We start from the raw sequence: 22,878 nt of genomic DNA on the forward strand, positions 1-22,878 counted from the left end.
AAAGCTTCAGAATGGAATGGAATGGAAGTAGAGTAGAGTAGAGTAGAGTAGAGTAGAGTAGAGTAGAGTAGAGTAGAGTAGAGTAGAGTAGAGTAGAGTAGAGAATAATAATAATAATAATAATAATAATAATAATAATAATAATAATAATAATGTAAAGTTGGAAGGGACCTTGGAGGTCATCTAGTCCAACCCCCTGCTCAGGCAGGAAACCCTATACCATTTCAGAGAGGAAAAATAGACTCCAAGAGAGGAAAAATAAACTTTAAGAGCAGAGCAATCCTCTTCCTAAAAGTGAAAAGCCCCAATCATCTGGTGAACATCCGTTACACCCAAACAGAGTCTGGATCACCATCGGGGAGACTTTATTGTAGGTCCCTACACTGATCAGAGGGATGGATCCCTGATCCTAACTGGTTATATTGAATGGCTGAGTCCTGAGTTCTGTTCATTCATCCCCTGAGTCCTGTTATCCCATTGGCGCTCTCCTCTTAGGTCAAGGGTAGGCAACCTTGGCTCTTTTATGACTCATGGACTTCAACTCCCAGAATTCCTGAGCCAACATGAGGGAACTATGGCCCCTTCATGACCTATGGACTTCAACTCCCAGAATTCCTGAGCCAACATGAGGGAACTATGGCCCCTTCATGACCTTTGGACTTCAACTCCCAGAATTCCTGAGCCACCATGGTTCAGCATGGAAACCTCTCCCTTTCCCCTCAGCATGGCTGGCTGAGGAATTCTGGGAGTTGAAGTCCACGAGTCATAAAAAAGCCAAGGCTACCTACCCCTGTCTTAGGTGCTGACGTCCTTGTCTACCCCAGTAAAGATCCCATCTCTTTTGTTCTTTGCAGGCAAGCTGGATATCACCCCTGATGACCCTCGGTGGATTGGCGCATGGTGGGCCGGCTTCTTGCTTTGTGGTGCCTTACTTTTCTTCTCGTCTCTCCCGATGTTCGGATTCCCACAATCCCTGACCTGCCAGCCGGAGCACATAGCAGAGGTAGAGGAAGCCATGTTGCCAGAAGGGGACTATGAAAGGCCAAAACCAAGCAATGGGATTCTCCCACCGCACTCCATGGAAGCCAGCGATGACCCATCTTGCTTCCAGCAGCTGAGAGGTGACGCACTTCCTTCATAGCCCAGGTGGCTTCCTGCGGGAGCCAACAGGTTAATGACTAGCTAGATTCACTACCCGAGGCAGACCTTAGATTGCCTTGCACAGCTTAACTTCTTCCCCCCCCCCCGCTTTTTTTAAATAAATATTTTATTAATTTTCTATTTTTGCAATCAAGTACTTAATAGACAACACGTTGACTGGGTCCATTAGTAATTCAGGTGGTACATATACTCCCATATTACACCTCTGCTCCGTGAGCTGCATTGGCTTCCGGTTGCCTTCCGGGTGAGATTCAAGGTACTGGTTTTTAGGTCCGACGCGACCTAAAAACCTATTTGTTTGAAGAAGCCGGCCTGGTCTGATGGGTTTTGTTTTAATTATTGTTTTAATGTAATTTATTTTCTGCATTTCGGCACTAGGGTTTAATTTGTTTTTAATTTCTGTATTTGGGGTATTTTGGTATTTATGTCCCTGTTCACCGCCCTGAGTCCTTCGGGAGAAGGGCGGTATACAAATCAAATCAAATAAATAAAATAAATAAATAAATATAAGCTACTTCAAACTAAATCCAATATTGCACCATCCAATACATCCTCTCTTCTTCCGGTAGTAGACGTTTTCCCAGACTAAGCAAATACAATTGTTATTAATAAATATACAGTTGAATATCTGTATCTTTGTTACAGTTTTCTAATAGTATCAGTAACGTCAGTTCAAAATATCTTTTCTAACCAAAACGTATCTTAACTGCATTTGCACTCAATATCCATTTATTCAGTCGGTACCCTATTTTCGCTTTTCCTATTTCCCATCCAAGTTCAAAATATCTCAATCATTTATAATTTTAAAGCAAGTCATATTTGGGTAATCAAAAGCTTCCCTTATTCAAACGTCTTAGCATTTTCTTACTTTCCTTTTCATGCCAAGATATGAGATTCTGATTAGCTTATTTATCTAGTTATAATAATACTTCTAGCAATCTATTCTTAACCATATTCAAACATCTAATTAATAATATAATATCCCCTCACTTCTTTCCCTCAGGACTAACAGCCAAGGCTTTATTTATTTATTTTTTCAATCAAACGGTTGGTAGAATAACTTCTTTCCCTTAAATAGTTATTCTACCAACCATTTGGTTGGGGGAAAAAATAAAAATTAAAGCCTTGGGTGTTAGTCCTGAACGCTGAAAGGACAACTGAATTAACGCTTGGATCTGGTTCACCTTCTTGGACAACCTTGGATTGACACAGCAAGCGGTTTTTCCATTTGTTCTCATGGAAACCTTTGATCCCTTGTAATCGTTTGCTTCTAGGATCAAATAGTCCGTTGTGTCTTGCTCTCATCCAGTGATGGGTGTGCATTACCATCCCACTTTAAAGGTCACTGTGAGCAAAAGCGTGGTTGCTGTGGAGACAGGCGACTTCTTTCTTGAACCAAGCACAGAGATGACTTTTCATCTGAGCCACAGAACTGCAAAGTAGTCCTTGATAGAGGACAGCTCATTTAGTGACCGTTCGGAGTTACAGCGGTGCTGAAAAAAGAGACTTCTGATTGTTTTTCACACTTACGTTGCAGCATCCCCGTCCCTCATCTCGCCACAGTTTTATTTCCTCATTGTGCCTCCATGAAGCATTTCTTTAAGACTCAGCGGGAAAGTTACACAGCGACTAGGCCTCGCCTACAGCCTTCAGAGCTGCTAGGCCTCGCCAAGAAGAGAAAAATTCTGTAGTTCAGTGGGCTTGAAGTAGGCAATATGGATCCTCTGGAAGAAGCACTTACAGTTGAAAGACAATCTCATTTTTCTCAGTGTTTTCAAAGGGAAGTTTTGACTCCTAAGGCAGGCCAAGGAGCAACGGATGGAAACTAATCAAGGGTAGAAGAAACCTAGAACTAAGGAGAAAATTCCTAACAAGGAGAACTATACAGAACTATACAGCCTTGGTGGAGCAGTGGGCTAATGCCTCCTTAAGTAACACCAGCTGCCTGCAATTAGTGCAGGTTCGAGTCCCACCAGGCTCAAGGTTGACTCAGCCTTCCATCCTTCCCAGGTAGGTAAAATGAGGACCCAGATTGTTGGGGGCAATAAGCTGACTTTGTAATAATGCCGCTTGGGGGGGGGGGGCAAAAGCCCTAATAAGCAGGCATATACATAGAATGAAGGCTACTGCTAAGCTTGTAAGCCGCCCTGAGTCTCTTCGGAGAAGGGCGGGATATAAATGGGAATTTTAAAAAAATAATATTTACCAGTGGAACTGCTTGCCTCCAGAATTAATTAATTAATTAATTAATTTTATTTGTATACCGCCCTTCTCCCGAAGGACTCAGGGCGGTGAACAGGGCAATACATGTTAAAAACAGAATACAAAAATTAAAAAAAAATGATTAAACAAGTGCCCAGAACTCTTAAATAGATTAAAACGCATTTAAAAGTAATAAAAACCCAACCCCCTCCCATCAGGCCAGGCCAGCTTGTTCAAAAAGATACGTCTTTAGATCGAGCCGGAAGGAGCGAAGGTCGGGCGCCATCCGGAGCTCAACCGGAAGATGGTTCCAGAAATCCGGCACGCCCACAGAGAAGGCCCTCCCCCTGGGGGCCACCAGTCGGCATTCTTTGACCGGAGGCACCCTGAGGAGACCCTCTCTGTGGGAGCGTATTGGGCAGAGGGAAGTTGATGCCGGCCGCAGGTTGTGAGTCCTCCATCATTGGAGGTTTTCAAGAAGAGATTGTACAGCCACTTGTCCAGACTGGTATAGAGTCTCCTGACTGAGCGGGGTGGGTGGGTGGGTGGGTGGGTGGGGGGTGTCCCTTCTAACTCTATTGTTCTGCTATCCTAAATGGTGCTGGGAACAAAGGCATCTTTCCATAGGATATTTCTGCACCTGGAAAACTCCTGAGAGCAGATTTTAAATCTGCTAGGGGAAAAAAAAAGATTCCTTTGACAAGTAAAAGCAGATGGCATAATCAAACGGAGGTTACTTCATATGATGGCATATCTGGCATTCTCCTTAAGCGGCAACTTGTTCAGCTCTGCTTTCTCACTCTGCTAGCTGGAGCACCTGGAGCAAAAAAAAGAAAAGAAAAGAGAAGTGCTAAACCACGTTAGGCAAGGTGGAGGTGTGGAGTGGAATGAGAAATTTGCAGGAGGCAAAGGACCCCCATTGAAGACTCAAGCAGCACTTCAACCAACATAATTTCAGCCTAAATGATTTTCACTTGGAATTTGCACAGGGGTTGGTTGCCACACATTAAAGAATGTGAGACTTTTCTTGCTCACATTAGCATCCCATCTGCCTCAAGCTGAGTAATCTCCAGAGTAATTAAAATCCCTCCCCAAATAGAAGTTGCTCTGGCTGATTCGTTAATTGAGGAGTAAAAGCTCCTCATATTCTCAGCTTTTGCATTCACTTCCTCAAAGCCAAGAGGAAGCTTTGTGGAGTTTTGTAGCCAAACAGATAATCTGAGGACAATCTTAGAGTGAAATCAACAACAACAACAATAGCAAATAGCACTTAGAGCTAAATACCACTTCACAGTGCTTTATGGCCCCCTCTAAGCAGTTTACAGAGTCAGCATATCGCCCCCAACAATCTGGGTCCTCATTTTACCGACCTCGGAAGATGGAAGGCTGAGTCAACCTTGAACCACATAAGGATCGGACTACAGGCTGTAGGCAGAATTTGACTGCAATACTGCATTCTAAGCACTCTGCCAGCACATCAATATCAACAACAACAACAATAATTGCAGTTGTAAAGAACCAAAGCGTACAGCTGATTCATATCGCTGTACCAGGAGATGCCAGAGTCAAAGAAAAAGAACTTGAAAAAATTATGAAATATCGCGACTTGGCCATCGAAACTGTGCGATTATGGATGAAACGTGCAACAGTGATACCCACTGTCATCAGAGCACTGGGAACTATGTCCAAAAACTTTGCAAAATACACCAAGAAACTGCAGCTTCTTGCAATAACTCCAGCAAAGCTACAAAAAAAATGTGCTACTCGGAACATCTTACATTTTAAGGAGGTACCTGATTGATACCTAGGATGCTGTCAGCAACCCGTGTCAAACATCAGTGCCAGTCAGTTTGAATGTTCAGTTGACTATGTTCATGTTTAATGAAATAATAATAATAATAATAATAATAATAATAATAATAATAATAATAATAATAATAATAATAATAATAATAATAGGCATTTTTTTTCTTCCTATCAGTCCTTACCAAGGACCTGGGATAGTCAAAACATCCAGATCTGCCTATCCCAGATCCTTCGTAAGGACTCATTAGGTAGACAAAATTGCCAAACCCAGTCTGAACATCTGGCTGACTGTGCGATGATTAATAATAATAATAATAATAATAATAATAATAATAATAAAGATTTCAGATGCACACAAACAAGCACGTGGGATGTAGTTATGGCAAACCAGAACTTCAAGCTGGCAGAATTGTAACTTCACTATTATTTATCATCTGGCACATTCACATCACATTGCAAGAAAAAAAGCGAGAGATAAATATACAAAAAAAAGGGGTACAAAATAAAACTTCACTGGCATTTTGTAACACATGAAGACGTGTGAAAGCAACGTGCACCTTCTTAGATGTCTGTATCAGGCAGCAGATGGTTGATTCCATTCAGCTACTACCAAGGGATACCTAGTTGACCAGTGGATTATCTGCAATTGGTATAGGACCAGTGGTGGGATTCAGATATGTGAACAACCGGTTCTCTGCATGGATGCCACTTCTGGAAGTCCATTCTGGGCCTGGGCAACAAAAAAAAATAGCTACTGGTTTTGCTGAACTGGTACGAACTGGCTGAATCCCACTGCTGAGCAGGACCAATTCTAACACAAGATCTGGAGCATACCTAGAGACCAGGCTGGAGCTTAGTTTTTCCATAGTTTTGTGCTATTAACCCAGTAATCAGAATCAAACTAAGCCCCCATGCAATGCATTCAGCAATCACTAGATGGTCCTGTGTATCTCTTAATAGTCCAGGTGAGTTAGATTGGCAGCGGAATATATACACAGATCATAGATAGAGCCTTGGTGGAGCAGTGGGCTGATGCCTCCTTAAGTAACACCAGCTGCCTGCAATTAGTGCAGGTTCGCATCCCACCAGGCTCAAGGTTGACTCAGCCTTCCATCCTTCCCAGGTAGGTAAAATGAGGACCCAGATTGTTGGGGGCAATTAAGCTGACTTTGTAATAATGCCGCTTGGGGGGGGGGGCGAAAGCCCTAATAAGCAGGCATATACATAGAATGAAGGCTACTGCTAAGCTTGTAAGCCGCCCTGAGTCTTCGGAGAAGGGCGGGATATAAATGGGATTAAAATAAATAAAATAAATAAATAGATACCTCTTGTAGCTTTCCGTTAATATGGTCCAAACACAACAAAAGCAACAAAGGACAAAATCGCAAAGAAAAACTTAATGTACAACAAGAAGAGGGATATTCTTTTTCCAGAGCTGGGACTAACTGAGCTCTTGACATGACTTTTTTTTTTCAAACTGTAGGCAGAAAAAAACATATTTCTCTAAGAGAAGGAGAGACTTCTCCAACAATTTTTTCCAAGGTGGAACTCCCACGCTGGCGACAATAGCACAAATATCAAAAAGGCTCCAGGGATGGAAAGATGGACAGCAAAGACCTGTCTGTGGATGGATGGAAAGAGGACTTTGCCAGGAAGGAGAGGATACAGGCACATACACATACACACTACTACCTGTCTATGGAGATTCTCAGTCGTCCAGGTCATGGTTGTCCAAAAGGTGCTTTTTCAGGAGCATTCACCGCTTCTGGAGGCAGGTTGTTCCACTGGTTAGTTGTTCTAACTGTCGGGAAGTTTCTCCTTAGTTCTAGGTTGCTTCTCTCCTTGATTAGTTTCCATCCATTGCTTCTTGTCCTGCTTTCAGGTGCTTTGGAGAATAGCTTGACTCCTTCTTCTTTGTGGCAGCCCCTGAGATATTGGAACACTGCTATCATGTCTCCCCCTCATCCTTCTCTTCATTAAACTACACATACCCAATTCCAGCAACCGTTCCCTATATGTTTTAGCCTCCAGTCCCCTGATCATCTTTGTTGCTCTTCTCTGTACTCTTTCTAGAGTAATTGACAAATGGAAGGACACTGTCTTCTGCCCAGGAGAATTTGCCCAATTTTCTCTTCTCCTTGGAAAGAAATTTCAAGAAACATTTCCCCTTTCTCTAAGGAATAAGAATTAGCAAGAAAAAAAGGTACAAGATCATTTTTTTCTGCCCAGCGTTAAATCAGGCAACTCGGCTACTGAGGTTTGTAAACGGTGATTTATGGCTGTCAAGAATGTAGCCATCCCAAAACTGATGACTGTATGCACAGAAAGGGAATCCACTACGGAGGGCTGGTGAAGCTCAGATTTTGCTGAAATGGATGAATTTACTTCTTTTTGGGGGGGAGAGACTAATTTATTGGTGTTTAAAAGGCTCTTTTGGCCATTTATGTAAAAATGGGGGAAAAAAGATTTGATGATTAAATAGGATAAGGTAAAAAGGTAAAGGTTCCCCACACATGCGTGCTAGTCGTTTCCGACTCTAGGGGCCGGTGCTCATCTCCGTTTCAAAGCCGAAGAGCCAGCACTTGTCCGAGGACGTCTCCGTGGTCATGTGGCCGGCATGACTAGACGCCAAAGGCGCATGGAACGCTGTTACCTTCCCACCGTAGTGGTCCCTATTTTTCTACTTGCATTTTTACGTGCTTTCGAACTGCTAGGTTGGCAGAAGCTGGGACAAGTAACAGGCGCTCGCTCTGCTACGCGGCACTCGGGATTCGACCCGCCAAACTGCCGACCTTCTGATCGACAAGCTCAGCGTCCTAACCCACTGAGCCACCGCGTCCCTACATTAAATAGAATAGCTGATAGAAAAAAAAGAAAAATATGGAGTAACTTTAGAGAGAAAGAGGTTAAAATGTATTTATACTTATAACTGCCGTGAAGATCAGAAGCCACTTGTTTATACCTTTTTTCATTCTTTTCTACTTTTTTTTTCTTTTTTCTTTGATCTCTTTCTTTTATTTTATTTTACTTTGTATTAGTTGGTATTAGTTTTGATTTCTTGTTTAAAAGTTTTAAAAAACAACAACTGAGGAGTGCAAAAAACATCACATTCCGTCCTTGAAAACCTCTCCAGAAGTTGTTCTACTTCTTAAATGTCCTTTATATTTCAAAGGAAAATTCCCTGTTATACTCTCGAATGAGAAATAGTGTGTTGATTTTTGTTTTTTTTTTTCTACTGCTGTTGCTAAATTGATCTAAGTTAGTTAAGTTATTTCATACTCTCTTATTGTCCTTCAACTGCTAGAAAGAGAGGAATATTCCAACCAATAACCAAAGTATAGAAATCAATAAATGCTCCAATAATAAATTTAGGAGAACACGGATGGAGATGCCACATCCAAGCTGCCATTTGGCAGTTTTAGTTGTGGAACCCTTGGTGTCATCTGAACCTGTTTGTTTTCTTGCAGAGGTTTCATTTACTCAAACTAGGTAACATCATCTGTGCTAATAAAGGAGCAAGATTTGCTCTCATTTTAGAATTAGAATAGAATAGAGCTGGAAGGGACCATGGAGGTCTTCTAGTCCAGCCTCCCCGCTTAAGCAGGAGAACCTATACCATCTCAGACAACTGACAAGCACCCACAACCTCTGGAGGCAAAGCTGTTCCACCGGTTCATTGTCCTCACCGTCAGGAAGTTTCTCCTTAATTCCAGGTTGCTTCTCTCTTTGGTCAGTTTCCAACCATTGTTTCTTGTCCTTCCCTCTGGTGCTTTGGAGAATGGTTTGACCCCCTCTTTGTGGCAGCCCCTCAAATACTGGAATACTGCTATCATATCAGCCCTATTTCTTCTTTGCTTTAGACTAGCCAAACACAAGTCCTGCAGCCCTTCTTCGTATGTTTTAGCCTCCAGGCCTCTGATCGTTTTAGATGATCTTCTCTGAATTTCTTCCAAGGTTTCAATGTCTTTTTTGTGATATGGTGACCAAAATTGGCTGCAGTATTCCAAGTGTGGTCTCACTACGGTTTTATAAAGCGGTACTAATACGTCGTGTGATCTTGATTCTATGCCTCTGTTTATACTACCCAGGATTACATTAGCTTTTTTGATTGCTGCTGCACACGGCTGGCTCGTGGCCAAGTGATCGCCCACTAGGACTCCAAGGTCCCTCTCACAGTTACTGTTTTTGAGCCAGGTCCTCGCCCAGTCTGTATTTGTACCTTTGGTTTTTCCTGCCAAACTGTAAAACTTTGCTATTCTCTACCTTAAAACTTTTATATACTACTGGCTTGCCCTGTCACTGTTGTTGGGAATGGACTCCTTGATTGGGCTGTTGTTTTAATTGTGATTGGCTAGTGGGCTTGTATGATTTCACTAAACCTTCTGATCCAGTTGAGGAAAGCAACAGAATGAGCAATTCTAGCTGTGAATGCTTTGTTTTTAATTATAACGTTCGGTAGAAACTTCCTTCACTTAAGTTTCTTTCTTTTGATTCTGTTTCTACCTTGGATATTATCCTGATGACCTTCAGTGGATTGGGAATAGACAAGCAGAAACCCATGGCTTAAAATCATTGGTCAAAACTTCATCTGGTAGATCCTTTTAGCTGAACCGGCTATGGTTTATCTCAGGGGTGTCAAACTGAGATGCGTCATGCTGAAACCGCGCCCACCCCTTTGCCGTCGATGGGAAAAAAAGTCGTGGTAGGTTACGTGACGTTGCAAGTGTGACAGCCCTGGTTTATCTGATTTTTTGCCCCCACAGCTGGAGTCATCCCATGGAATTTTCTCCCTGTCCACATGGGATGTGTTGAAAGGTGGTCTGGAGAAAACCCCAGAGATGCACCGTTAAGGAAATGGAATCAGGGCACGGTGGATAGAAACTTTATGGTGAAATTGTCCCTCCTTTCTTCTCTCTACCTCCCTCCAGTGATCCCCAAAGTAACGAAGCACTTGCTGTCCAACCCGGTGTTCACCTGTATTGTTCTTGCGGCTTGCATGGAGATTGCGGTGGTGGCAGGTTTTGCAGCCTTTCTTGGCAAGTACCTAGAACAGCAGTTCAATCTCACAACGTCGTCGGCCAACCAGTTACTAGGTAAGTAGCCAGAAGGGGATCAACTCTTTCTCTTCTAGTGAAGGGTAGTACCTAAGTGTCAACTTCCAGCTCAAGCATCCAAAATAATAATAATAATAACAATAATCCAGGATTATTTTCATTTCTGAAAAGCCTACTGCTTATTGAAAACATGGCCTAGTAAAGGCAAGGTAAAAGTAACTCTAAAATCCCAAGGCTTCAGTCAATATAGAATAGAATAAAATAGAATAGAATAGAATAGAATAGAATAGAATAGAATAGAATAGAATAGAATAGAATAGAATAGAATAGAATGGAATGGAATGGAATGGAATGGAATGGAATGGAATGGAATGGAATGGAATGGAACGGAACGGAATGGAACGGAATAAATAGAATAGAATAGATATTGGAATAGAATAGAATAGATATTGGAATAGAATAGAATAGAATAGAATAGAATAGAATAGAATAGAATAGAATAGAATAGAATAGAATAGAATAGAATAGAATAGAATAGAATAGAATAGAATAGAATAGAATAGTTGGAAGGAACTTTGCAGGTCTTCTAGTCCAACCCCCTGCTCAGGCAACCTTGGCTCTTTTATGACTCGTGAACTTCAACTCCCATAATTCCTGAGCAGCTGAAGTCCACAAGTCATAAAAGAGCCAAGGTTGCCTACCCCTGCCCTATACCATTTCAGACAAATGGTTGTCCAATCTCTTCTTTAAAACTTCCAGTGTTGGAGCATTCACAACTTCTGGAGACAATATGACAATGACTTTCACAGACAACCGCACACCCACCCACCCCCCAAGAGGTCCACGTAGCTCATGTAAACATGTTCTCTTTGTTATGGGATCCATCTGCTATCTTCTTCACACCTGCTGGAATGTCCTTGAAAGTTTCCCATACTGCCGAATTTCCACAAGCTTCTGTAGAACTGGAGAGGTTTTGTTTCTCTCTCTTCCCCCCCCCTCCACTCCCACCCTGATTCTAAGGGCAAGATGAAAACAGAGAGACGTGTTAAACTGCCAGATTTTCACTCTTGACACCAAGAACCAAAGTAGTGCCTTGAGTTGGGATCGGGCTACAAACTCAAAATCCAGCGACTTTCTGTTTCCTTTACAGGCATGACAGCAATTCCCTGTGCATGCCTGGGCATCTTCCTGGGAGGCCTGTTAGTGAAGAAGCTCAGCCTTTCTGCCCTGGGTGCCATTCAGATGGCGATGTTGGTCAGCCTGGTGTCCACGGCTTGCTATGTTTCTTTCCTTTTCCTGGGCTGCGACACGGGACCTGTGGCTGGCATTACTGTTCCCTATGGAAACAAGTAAGTGAGGGGGGAAAAAGGTGTTGCTCACAATGGGATTTTTTAAAAAATAAAGTGGTACTGCAGGCTTGCATCCCTACCTTACAGAAGACCATAGAATAGCATCCTAAAGTTGTAAGAGACTTAAGAGGTCACGAAATCCAACCCCCTACAGAAAACAAGCCATCCTCGATAAGGTGACTATCCAGCCTCTTTTGGTGGATGGTTGCTGGATTTAGCAGGCCTAACTAGATTTGGCAGAGGAAGCTGTGAAGGCATCTACGAGAAGCGGAGGGAAAAGGGGAATAGGAATAGTCATGAAAAGATGGGGTTTTTTTAAAGGTGGCTTATTCCAAACTTGGAGCCAGTTCAAGTTGTTCTTTAACAAGTTGATGGATTCATGGCTTGTCTGTTCTTTTACAATATCAAAGGGCTGTACCCAGCATTAGAACTCCCCTGTGGAATAGCCTGGATTGACAGATAGTGACAGGCTCAAAGTCATCCTCCGACATTCCAGAACTTCACAATTCTTTCTTTCTTTCTTTCTTTCTTTCTTTCTTTCTTTCTTTCTTTCTTTCTTTCTTTCTTTCTTTCTTTCTTTCTTTCTTCTTTCTTTCTTTCTTTCTTTCTTCTTTCTTTCTTTCTTTCTCTCTCTCTCCTTCCTTCCTTCCTTCCTTCCTCTTTCTTTCTTTCTTTCTTTCTTTCTTTCTTTCTTTCTTTCTTTCTTTCTTTCTCTCTCTTTCCTTCCTTCCTTCCTTCCTTCCTTCCTTCCTTCCTTCCTTCCTTCCTTCCTTCCTCTTTCTTTCTTTCTTTCTTTCTTTCTTTCTTTCTTTCTTTCTTTCTTTCTTTCTTTCTTTTTTCCTTCCTTCCTTCCTTCCTTCCTTCCTTCCTTCCTTCCTTCCTTCCTTCCTTCCTTCCTTCTTTCTTTTTCTTTTGATTCCTAGATGAATCTACAATTTAAAAAGTTTTACTATCTTCTGATTGATCCCTTGCCCTTACAAATTCACCCACCCATCCTTCCTTCCTTTTTTATAGGTCAACCATCTCCAGCTTGGCCCCTTATTCTGCCTGCAATAGCAACTGTAAATGTCAAATGGATTCCTTCACTCCAGTCTGTGGGACCGACGGCATCACATACTTATCTGCCTGTTTCGCTGGCTGCACCAACATGGTAATCCCTTATTTCAATGGGGGTGAACAGAGTCAGGCTTTTCCTGGGAAGGCAAAACAGAATCTAAGAAGCTTTGATAATTCAATTGTTGTTGTTGTTTTTAACCAAAAAGCGAAGGAGATGTTACAAAAAATATACTGGCGGGTGCTGTGTATTAAATGTGAAATTAAAAAACTCAAATTATTGCTCCTACCCAAGCTATTTTATGGACTGGATCGCCTCCTTTTGCAGTAGAAGACCTGGGCTGCTTCAGTGATTGACCTATCTGATATCAAGCTGTTTTGTTCTGACTAGATGTGAACTAACTCTCCCAAATTGGAAAGAAATAGAGTCTGTCTTATTTCCAAACCTTTCCGAAAAGAAATAAAGACAGGTCAGTTGCTCCTTCACTCAACCGGGAAAGCCTAGGATCCTGAGAATCAGCAGAAGAGAAGCACTGTCTGAATTCCATCGTGAGCAAGAAAGGGAATGGCATCAAATAACCCTATTTTCCCTGCCTGCCTCCCACTCCAGCAGGCCTTAAGTAGTCTGTAGTCATGCTGGCAGCCATTTCATGGGGGTCTGTATCCCACCAGATTGCACAACTAGCTGCCTACCTGTCATGAAGCTGTCCTGCGAAAAGCAATTGCAGCTGTCTAATGAAGCGCACGCTAAGAGTGTGTGTTTCTGTGGATTTTCAATTACTGAATGTCTAACCGTCCAAGGCCAGCTAGTTCAAATGAGCACCTACAGGAAGAATAAGAATCGTTCTCAGCATCTTTGGGGAATAGTCACTTTGATTGCAAAATGGGAGGAGGAGGAGGAGGGGAGGATTATTCCACCCAATTGCCTTATCAGCTTTTTGGTTTGGCCCAGCTGTCTGTCCAAAGCCCCCAGAGTATCATTTTTGGGAGAAAAACAGATTGCAACCTTGAGATTTTGAATTTGAACCTTGCAAATGGAAATGTTCAGGAGTTTCCATGACATATGACCTGAAACATCCTTTGTGACCTAGTGAGCAGGTCTGGAGGGCTTTTTTTTTTTAGCTCAGTTGCGGCCATTGGACATCCCTCTCCCTCATTGTGTGTGCATATGAGGGGGAAGAAAAACAGATCAGGCTTGAATCCCAGTAGAGGTGACAAATCTGTACTTAAGACAAAAAAGAAGTTGAGCCTCTGGCTGTACTCCAGGGCAACACAAATCCAAGTTCTATTGGAGGTCCACCCAAGTCATCGTCCACCCTTCACTACTTTAATCATATTGGGGTCCATCTTCGTCCTCACTCAATCTTTCTCCTTCTGCTTTATTTAGTGCATAAGCTAAATTGTTTTTTACGGTGGCCTACAGATGTGTTGGAACTCCAGTTCTGGAAAATAGTATACTCTTTGAATGATACAGGAAATTAGGGGATACGATTTACCGTACAATCCTAGCTTTCCACAAGAAGAGCCTTGGTGGAGCAGTGGGCTAATGCCTCCTTAAGTAACACCAGCTGCCTGCAATTAGTGCAGGTTCGAGTCCCACCAGGCTCAAGGTTGACTCAGCCTTCCATCCTTCCGAGGTAGGTAAAATGAGGACCCAGATTGTTGGGGGCAATAAGCTGACTTTGTAATAATGCCGCTTGGGTGTGTGTGTGAAAGCCCTAATAAGCAGGCATATACATAGAATGAAGGCTACTGCTAAGCTTGTAAGCCGCTCTGAGTCTTCGGAGAAGGGCGGGATATAAATGGAATTTTTTTAAAAAAGATGATATTATTATTATTATTATTATTATTATTATTATTATTATTATTATTATTATTATTATTATTATTATTATTATTATTATTATTATTATTATTGCTTGCCTCTTTATCCCAAGTAAGCCAAGTACTGAAATGAGAATGTGATGGATGCAAACTAATCAAGGAGAGACCCAACCTAGAACTAAGGAGACATTTCCTGATAATTTCATCAGTGGAACAGCTTGTCCCTAGTAGTTTGGGGTACTCCAACACTGAAGGCTTTTAAGAAGAGATTGGACAATCATTTGTCGGAAATGGTATATAGGGTTTCCTGCTTCAGTGGAGGGTTGGACTAGAAGCCCTACAAGTTCTTCTAGAATAACTAGAATAACTCTGCTATTCTGTTATTTTGAAAACCCAGATTCAGAATCTAGAATACAGAATAACAGAGTTGGAAGGCACCTTACAGGTCATCTAGTCCAGCCTCCTGTTCAAGCAGAAGATCCTCTACCGTTCCAGACAAATGGTTGTCCAATCTCTTCTTTAAAACCACTGCTGATGGAGCACCCACAACTTCTGGAGGCAGGTTGTTCCATTGATTAATTGTTTTAACTGTCTGGAAACTCCTCCTTAGTTCTAGGTTGCTTCTCTCCTCGATTAGTTTCCATCTGTCACTTCTTGTCTTGTCCTTTACCTTTCTCCTTTATCTTTTTCCTTTACCTTTCTACTATATTTTAGACTTATCAGCAAGCTGGGCTTGAGAAAAAGGTGGAGTGGAATTGGAATGTAATTGAATGCTTCCATTTAGAAATATTTTTCCCCCGGGGAAACCCAGAATCTTCCTTTTATCTCTTCCTTGCCAAGGGATCTGAATTTATGGTAATTTTCTCAAAGTCCTGCTTACTTGAAAGCCTTGAAAGAATCAAAGGAAAAGTACAATGATGTGGTTCCGATAAAAGGTCAAATCTTTTCGAACTGTTTTGCTGTCTCCATTGGCGAAGGAGCAACAGAGAGAGATATTTTTGCCTCTTGCCAAGATCTTTGTTTGCATGAAAAGAGCAACACCACATTGGTAGAGTTATGCCCACATATGTCAGTGGGATTCATTCATTGTTATGCTGTGATTCTGCAGAACTATCTATTTCTCTTCCGAAATCGGCCAAGGTCAACTTAATGCTGCCATTTCTGAAGCTACAATAATAGTTGTTGCATAACTGGGTGCTTGTATAATGTCTGGAGAATGCCTGCGGAAATCTGAGAAGCCAGAACAGAGCCTCTAGACAAAGGAGGACATTCTATGCTGCCTCCCACTGTGTCAATCTCAAGAGGTTCCTTAGTTCTTCCAGGAATTTTAGGAGACGAAATGCAAGAAGCTTTATCTAGAGGGATTACTTGGTATTTTCTGAGCTTGCTTGTTTTCTTGCAGACATTTCATTAACCAAACTAGGTAACATCATCAGTGCTAGTAGGGAGTCGGGTGTGAGAGAAGAGGAGGACTATGAGGTCCTTGGTGCTCTCTGAGCTTAGTTGTTTTCTTGCATGACCCAAACTAGGTAACATCATCGATCTTTGTCTTAGAGCAGTGGCTGTCCAAGTATGGTCTAGGATCTAGCCACCAAGTATGGTCTAGGATCTAGCCAACCGGTGTCCCTCCTGGAGGGTCAAGTTCATCTGTGAGATGATACGCAACAGGATCTGCTGCCTCAAACATCTCTTGCCTTCTGTCCTAGAATCTCACTGGTTGCAGCTGCCTCACCTTGGCCCCGGGCGGGAATACCACAGTCCTTCCTGGGAAGTGCCCGAGCCCCGGATGCCAAGAAGCCTTCCTGACATTCCTCTGTGTGATGTGCGTCTGCAGCATGATTGGAGCCATGGCCCAAACTCCCTCCGTCATCATCCTCATCAGGTGAGGCTTGCAATGGCAGGGCAGAAACAGGGAGCCCTGAATAGGAGGAGGAGGAGGAGGAGGAGGAGGAGAAGGAGGAGGAGGAGGGGTTTCAACCGCTCAGTTGTGTCTGATTCTTGGTGACTTTATAGCCAACTACTCTCCATGCTACCTTGTCAAGCCCAGCTTCTTTCAGTTGTTGGATGTTCATTCAGAATATTGCTGGAAGGGTTGGTTTTTTTTTAGACCAGGGGTAGGCAACCTTGGCTCTAGACCAGGGTTAGGCAACCTTGGCTCTTTGATGACTCGTGGACTTCAACTCCCAGAATTCCTGAGCCAGCCACGCTGAGGGGAAAGGGAGAGGTTTCCAAGCTGAGCCATGCTGGCTCAGGAATTCTGGGAATTAAGGTCCACGAGTCATAAAAGAGCCACGGTTGCCTACCCCTGGTCTAGACTAGCCCCCTGTTCAAGCAGGAGACCCTATACCATTTCAGACAAACGGTTGTCCAATCTCTTCTTCAAACCTCCAGTGATGGAGCACCCACAACTTCTGGAGGCAAGTCGTTCCACTGGTCAATTGTTCCAGCCAGCTTTGATGCACAGTAATCTTGATCAACTTACTGAGGCACTAAGATTATCCTTTGAAAAAGCATCAAATGTATGCAGCACCAGAGCTCACAGCTCTACGCCCTTCCTGGGTTCCCCCAAACTCCCCCCCCAAAAAAAAATCAGGGGTAAATAATAACTCAGGGGACATGTGTGGTCCCAAGGGATACCTGTTAGAGGCCAGAACATTACCAGCAATCCCTAGATTTTGGTAAGCCTATTTTTTCCCCTGTCTGTTTTGTGTGAGTGCGTTTGTGCGCAGTTATGTGGCTGCTTGAGAGAATTTAAAAAGTAAAAGGGCAGTTAGAACTATTAATCAGCGAAACGGCTTGACTCCAGAAGTTGTGGATACTCCATCACTGGAGGCTTTCAGGAAGAGACTGGACAGCCGCTTGTCTGAAATGGTATAGGGTCTTCCTCCTTGAGCAAGGAGTAGGACTAGAAGACCTTCAAGGTTCCTTTCAACTCTATGATTCTATGATCCACCCATCTTAAAACATGCTGGCAGGGGGCATTCTGGGAGATGAAGTCAGAGGGAGATCCAGTCTGGAAATATGGAGGTATTTGCAGAGAGTGAATGATTGATCAGTGAAATGGCTCGTCTCCAGAAGCTGTGGATGCTCCATCACGGGAGGTTTTTAAGAAGAGACTAGACAACCAGTTGTCTGAAATGGTATAGGGTTTCCTGCCTGAGCAGGGGGTTGGACTAGAAGACCTCCAAGGTCCCATCCAACTCTGTTATTCTATTATTCTAAGAGGCTTAAACTCTCAAACCACCAAACCACTTTCCTTCTGAAATAGGCTGATTTTTTATTTATTTTTTGTTCCCCAAGGGGAGCAAGTTTTAATAGGGCACACACCCTTTCGTTTTCTGGATGATTTTTCATCTGCCCTACCAGTTTGAATCTCCCTTGCAGGCTAATTGATAATGCCATTTTCTGTTTAATCCCAGCCTGGTACACCGCCTTTTTCTTGCCTCGGATCAGGCTCAGTGCCTTTGTAAGGTGGGGTTTCCAATAGATGAAAGAGACCCAGGAGAAGCTAATTAGTGTGTCCTCTGAAGATGCTGCCTGGCCACTTCACAGCAGAGCTTCGGTGCTTGATTCTGCTTTTTTATCTTCTGGGCTGCAGCCGCTTGCTTCAAAAATTAACTTCCTCGTTCAAGAGCAAGGCAACCCTCAGCCCTTGGAGGCAGGCGAGGTCAAAAAACAAGCGCAGCAGGGACTCCGAGGAGGCTTTTTTAAGGCTAGAAGTTAGAAGAACAAAATCTTGAAAGACAAAACTTGGAACTTCTGTCTTGGGGTTTCTTCTTTCTCAAGACTGAGAAATGTTTTCTGAAAGTTACCCTTTTGTGGTTGCCTCATCGCTTCCCCATTCCCAGTTTTGGGTCCACATTCCTTCACAACTCCTAAGGACCTAAAATCCCTCTACCTGAGTCTCTCTCTCTCTCTCTCTCTCTCTCTCTCTCACACACACAAACACACACACACACACGCACACACACACACACGCACGCACGCACGCACACACACGCACGCACGCACGCATGCACGCACACACACACACACACACACACACACACACACACAATTACACAGACCCTTTGGTCCAAAGCCAGCTTCATTTTCTGCTGCAGAACATTTTCCTCTGCTTTCGAAGCCAGGAACTAAAAAATGATAGGAATCTGATTGAAATTTGTCTATCTGTCTGCTTGCCTGCTATCTAATCTATGTATGGTATCTATCTACAGTATTTGTCTATCTAATATCTGTCTGTGTCTGTCTGTCTATCTATCTACTATCTGTCTATCTAATATCTGTCTGTCTATATCTATCTACAGTATCTGTCTAATGTCTGTTTGTCTGTCTATCTACTATCTGTCTATCTACTATCTGTCTATCTGTCTATATCTATCTACAGTATCTGTCTATTTAATGTCTGTCTGTCTATCTGTCTATCTATCTACTATCTGTATCTAATGTCTGTCTGTCTGTCTATCTATCTATCTATCTATCTATCTATCTATCTATCTATCTATCTATCTATCTATCTATCTATCTCTTACTGTATCTGTCTATCTAATGCCTGTCTGTCTATCTATCTACTATCTGTATCTACTATCTGTCTGTCTGTCTGTCTGTCTGTCTGTCTATCTTATCTATCTATCTATCTATCTATCTATCTATCTATCTATCTATCTATCTATCTATCTCTATCTATCTATCTATCTATCTATCTATCTATCTATCTATCTATCTATCTATCTATCTATCTATCTATCTATCTATCTATGGTATCTATCTACAGCTAAACTAAGCTATAATCTTAATGATATTTCCTTGAATATCTCTTCCATACAGAACTGTGAGCCCGGAGCTCAAATCATACGCTTTAGGAGTTCTCTTCCTTCTCCTCCGATTGTTAGGTGAGTGAAATTCATGCCTCCTTTTGCTTCCCTCTGCTCCTCCAGAGAGGCAGGGACTCCTGATGAGAGATGGATCTGGGTGATGAACCCAGATTTGGTCCAGCTGGAGACTAAAGCAGCCTTCTTCCAGCGAGTGTCCTCCAAATGTTTTGTGTTATGTCACAAGTGGGTCATTTTTGCAGTGGTTGGGTCTTCCCCTTGGTGCACCTTCTGTAGAAATCAATACTGTATGAATAGGATGTCAGCTCACACATCTGAATTTTCTGAACCTATTCTGAATTTTCTGGATTTGCATTGACTGAACTCTAAACTAGTCAACATATTGTATTCTCACAACACATTACACTATAGAGAACTAACCAAACTTACCCACTAGCCAAATTTCATATTATACACATTCAAATACTAGGTCTGTAACTATCTTATGTCTTTCCCTTGTCAGATCCATAGGAACTTGATTTCAACAGTGGTATAATGTCAATATTTCCAGAACAGCGTCAGTGCTCTTATTTTTCAAGGGTGACCTGCCTCTTAAAAATCACTTGCTGGAGAATTAAGAGTGAAATGTTTCTGCATTGACTTCCAGAAGCCATCCATCTCTTTGGCTTCTGGGACGGTGGACTGCAAGACATCTCGGATCCACCAGATGCTCCTCTGGTGGATCCAGATGAGTATAGAGAGTATGGGACGCGGTGCCTCAGTGGGTTAGGACGCTGAGCTTGTCGATCAGAAGGTCGGCAGTTTGGCGGGTCGAATCTCGAGTGCCGCGTAACAGAGTGAGCGCCTGTTACTCGTCCCAGCTTCTGCCAACCTAGCAGTTCGAAAGCACGTAAAAAAAATGCAAGTAGAAAAATAGGGACCACTCTGGTGGGAAGGTAACAGCGTTCCGTGCGCCTTTGGCGTCTAGTCATGCCGGCCACATGACCACGGAGACGTCCTCAGACAAGCGCTGGCTCTTCGGCTTTGAAACGGAGATCAGCACCGGCCCCTAGAGTCGGAAACGACTAGCACGCAACCTTTACCTTTACTTTACCTTTATAGAGAGTATAGATGTTTCAGAGAATACTGCTGATATAAAAATATCTCCTTCTACCTTCACAGGCTTTATCCCACCTCCCTTGATCTTTGGAGCAGGAATTGATTCCACCTGCCTTTTCTGGAGCACCTTCTGTGGTGAACAAGGAGCATGCGCCCTATATGACAATGTTGTGTATAGGCACCTCTATGTGAGCATTGCTATTACTCTGAAGTCACTTGCATTCCTCCTGTACACCACTACCTGGCAGTGCCTGAGGAAAAACTATAAGAAATACATCAAGAACCACGAAGGCGGACTCAGCACTACTGAGTTCTTTGCCTCCACTTTGACCCTGGACAACCCAGGACGAGACCCCCTTGGCCAGAATCCCTCTCACAGGACAAAATTTATCTACAACCTTGAAGACCATGAGTGGTGTGAAAACATGGAATCTGTTTTATAGTGATTAGAAAGCTGGACTGGCTAACCCAAAGGTCCTTTTGGAAGGAAGATATTTATGAAATGTGTAATATATAACATACCGACACGTTTTTTTTGGAAAGTTCTAAGCAAAACCCAGTCCACAGCTCTTTCAAAATCTATCATTACGTTCCAGGAGCTTCTCCGGAGGAAGAGGATGTTTCTCCTTTTCTCCAAAGCAGATGAACCAAGACGAGAGAGAGAAAGAATAAAGACCAATCGGGAGTGAGAAATGGTAACGCCAAGTGGATCATCATTGGATCAAATGCCATGGCTGGAGACATGACAGATGGGCAAAGCTGCCAGTGTTTGGAGACTTGGTCTTTCATTGGAGAGCAGAGCAGATGTCTGTCCTTGGGTGGAAAGGCAAACCAATGAAGAACAATTCCCATCGAGGGAGGAAAGAGCAGAAGCAAACCACAGCTGTTTCCAAAAAAAGTGCTATTTGAGACTTAAGCACCATTGGAGTAACCTTTGCAATACAAGCTTAAAAGGCGACCACAAGGTGCTATGCAGACCTTTTCGAGCTCTCCATTTCTTTCTCTCTCCTATCAGAGGAAGCCCTGCCAGAACTGCTTCACCTTTATTGTCTCCAGCTGCCAGTCCCAAAAGGCCAACCTCAACAACTGTTGAAATGGGCAAACCATTAGAGGGGTCTGGTTAGAAGCCACGGTGGCATCAAGTTGACATCGCGTGCTGAATTAAGAGCTAGATCCCAAATAAGAGTTAGATGCTGAGTAAGATTTAGATAGCTCCATCATTTGCGCACGTCACCGTTTGGATGCCCATTGTGACTTGTACCCAACACTGATGCAACCACAACATTACAGTTCTTAAGACACCAGCATTGCTTTTCTTAACTATTTGGGGGGGGGGGTCTAGTTCCATTTTGGTATGGGAGTTGGGACGGGGCATTGCGTGTGTGTTTGTGTGCATGTGTGCAGTTGTGAGGGGCAGAGCATGGGACGATCTCACCCAACATTCTTTAACTTTTCCCACTTTTAGCAGGGTTGAAATGGTGCGAAGGTCATCATGGCCGACGTTGCCATCGAAAATGGGCAGAGGAGGTCTGGTTGAGCCATCGCTGCCTTTTAAAGATCTGTACATTTTTCTGGTTTTGTGTCGGCACTGGAAAAGGAACATTTTTCAGTACATTTCCATTTGAATCAGAATATTGCTACCCCAGAGAGAAAGGGAACTTGTAAATTACCCACTTTATTCCCTGAGCTGCTCAGCGAATCAGCATCCCCAGTTAAAAAAAATGGTTGCGAAACTTTATAGACTCCCTCCAATGGAAGCTTTAAAATGTTTTTGACCTGAGGGAAAAAAATGAAAAAGCTGATAAATATATGTGCCTTTTTTAAAAGAAGAAGAAGAAGAAGAAGAAGTTTGCTTTACAAGAATCAGATGGAGACAAGGTGGCCCACCTTATCAAAGGGCGCACTTTTGTAGCACTGGAGCAAAATCTCTGAGAAATCCCTTTCATTAATAGAATAACAGATTTGGAAGGGATCTTCTAGTCCAGGGGTAGGCAACCTTGGCTCTTTTATGACTCGTGGACTTCAACTCCCAGAATTCCTGAGCCAGCCTGGCTCAGCTTGGAAACTCTCCCTTTCCCCTCAGCATGGCTGGCTCAGGAATTCTGGGAGTTGAAGTCCACAAGTCATAAAAGAGCCAAGCTTGCCTACACCTGTTCTACTCCAACCCCTTGCTCAAACTGGAGACCCTTTTTGTGAGTGGAAAAACAGAAAAATCTGTTTGGGCAGTTTGGAGTGCAAACGTCACCTTTCAAGGGGCAGTCAAAGTCACTAGAAGTAAACGGATTATCTCTTGAACTTTTAAATAGCCTGTTCCTTTGGCGAAAAGGAGAGAGAGAATTTCCTGAGGTAGTTGTCTGTCCCTTGCTGTCCTAATCACCCAGAATGCCCTCAGTGGGCTCCAGGCCAGAGAAGGCATTCGGGGGAAAAATAACAGCAGCCAGCAGCTGGCTGTCTTGAGATGGGTGCTCTTTCACCTTGCCGCAAAGGGAGCATGCTTTC

At 43.0% G+C, this 22,878-nt stretch overlaps 1 protein-coding gene across 1 annotated transcript in view; it reads left to right on the forward strand.

The window, feature by feature from the left end:
• SLCO3A1 (solute carrier organic anion transporter family member 3A1) overlaps positions 1-21,960 on the forward strand; it is a 121,744-nt gene extending 99,784 nt beyond the window's left edge. Inside the window, exons 4-10 of the mRNA XM_083371409.1 lie at positions 855-1,121; positions 10,098-10,262; positions 11,374-11,572; positions 12,587-12,722; positions 16,156-16,331; positions 19,277-19,341; positions 20,443-21,960. Of these exons, the coding sequence (XP_083227535.1) occupies positions 855-1,121; positions 10,098-10,262; positions 11,374-11,572; positions 12,587-12,722; positions 16,156-16,331; positions 19,277-19,341; positions 20,443-20,822 (1,388 nt within the window). The 3' untranslated portion in view covers positions 20,823-21,960. The remainder of the gene's footprint in view (positions 1-854; positions 1,122-10,097; positions 10,263-11,373; positions 11,573-12,586; positions 12,723-16,155; positions 16,332-19,276; positions 19,342-20,442) is intronic.
• Positions 21,961-22,878: the final 918 nt, after the last annotated feature.

Source organism: Vipera ursinii (assembly GCF_947247035.1).
Source record: "Vipera ursinii genome assembly, chromosome: 11".
In the NCBI taxonomy this organism is placed as follows: domain Eukaryota; kingdom Metazoa; phylum Chordata; class Lepidosauria; order Squamata; family Viperidae; genus Vipera; species Vipera ursinii.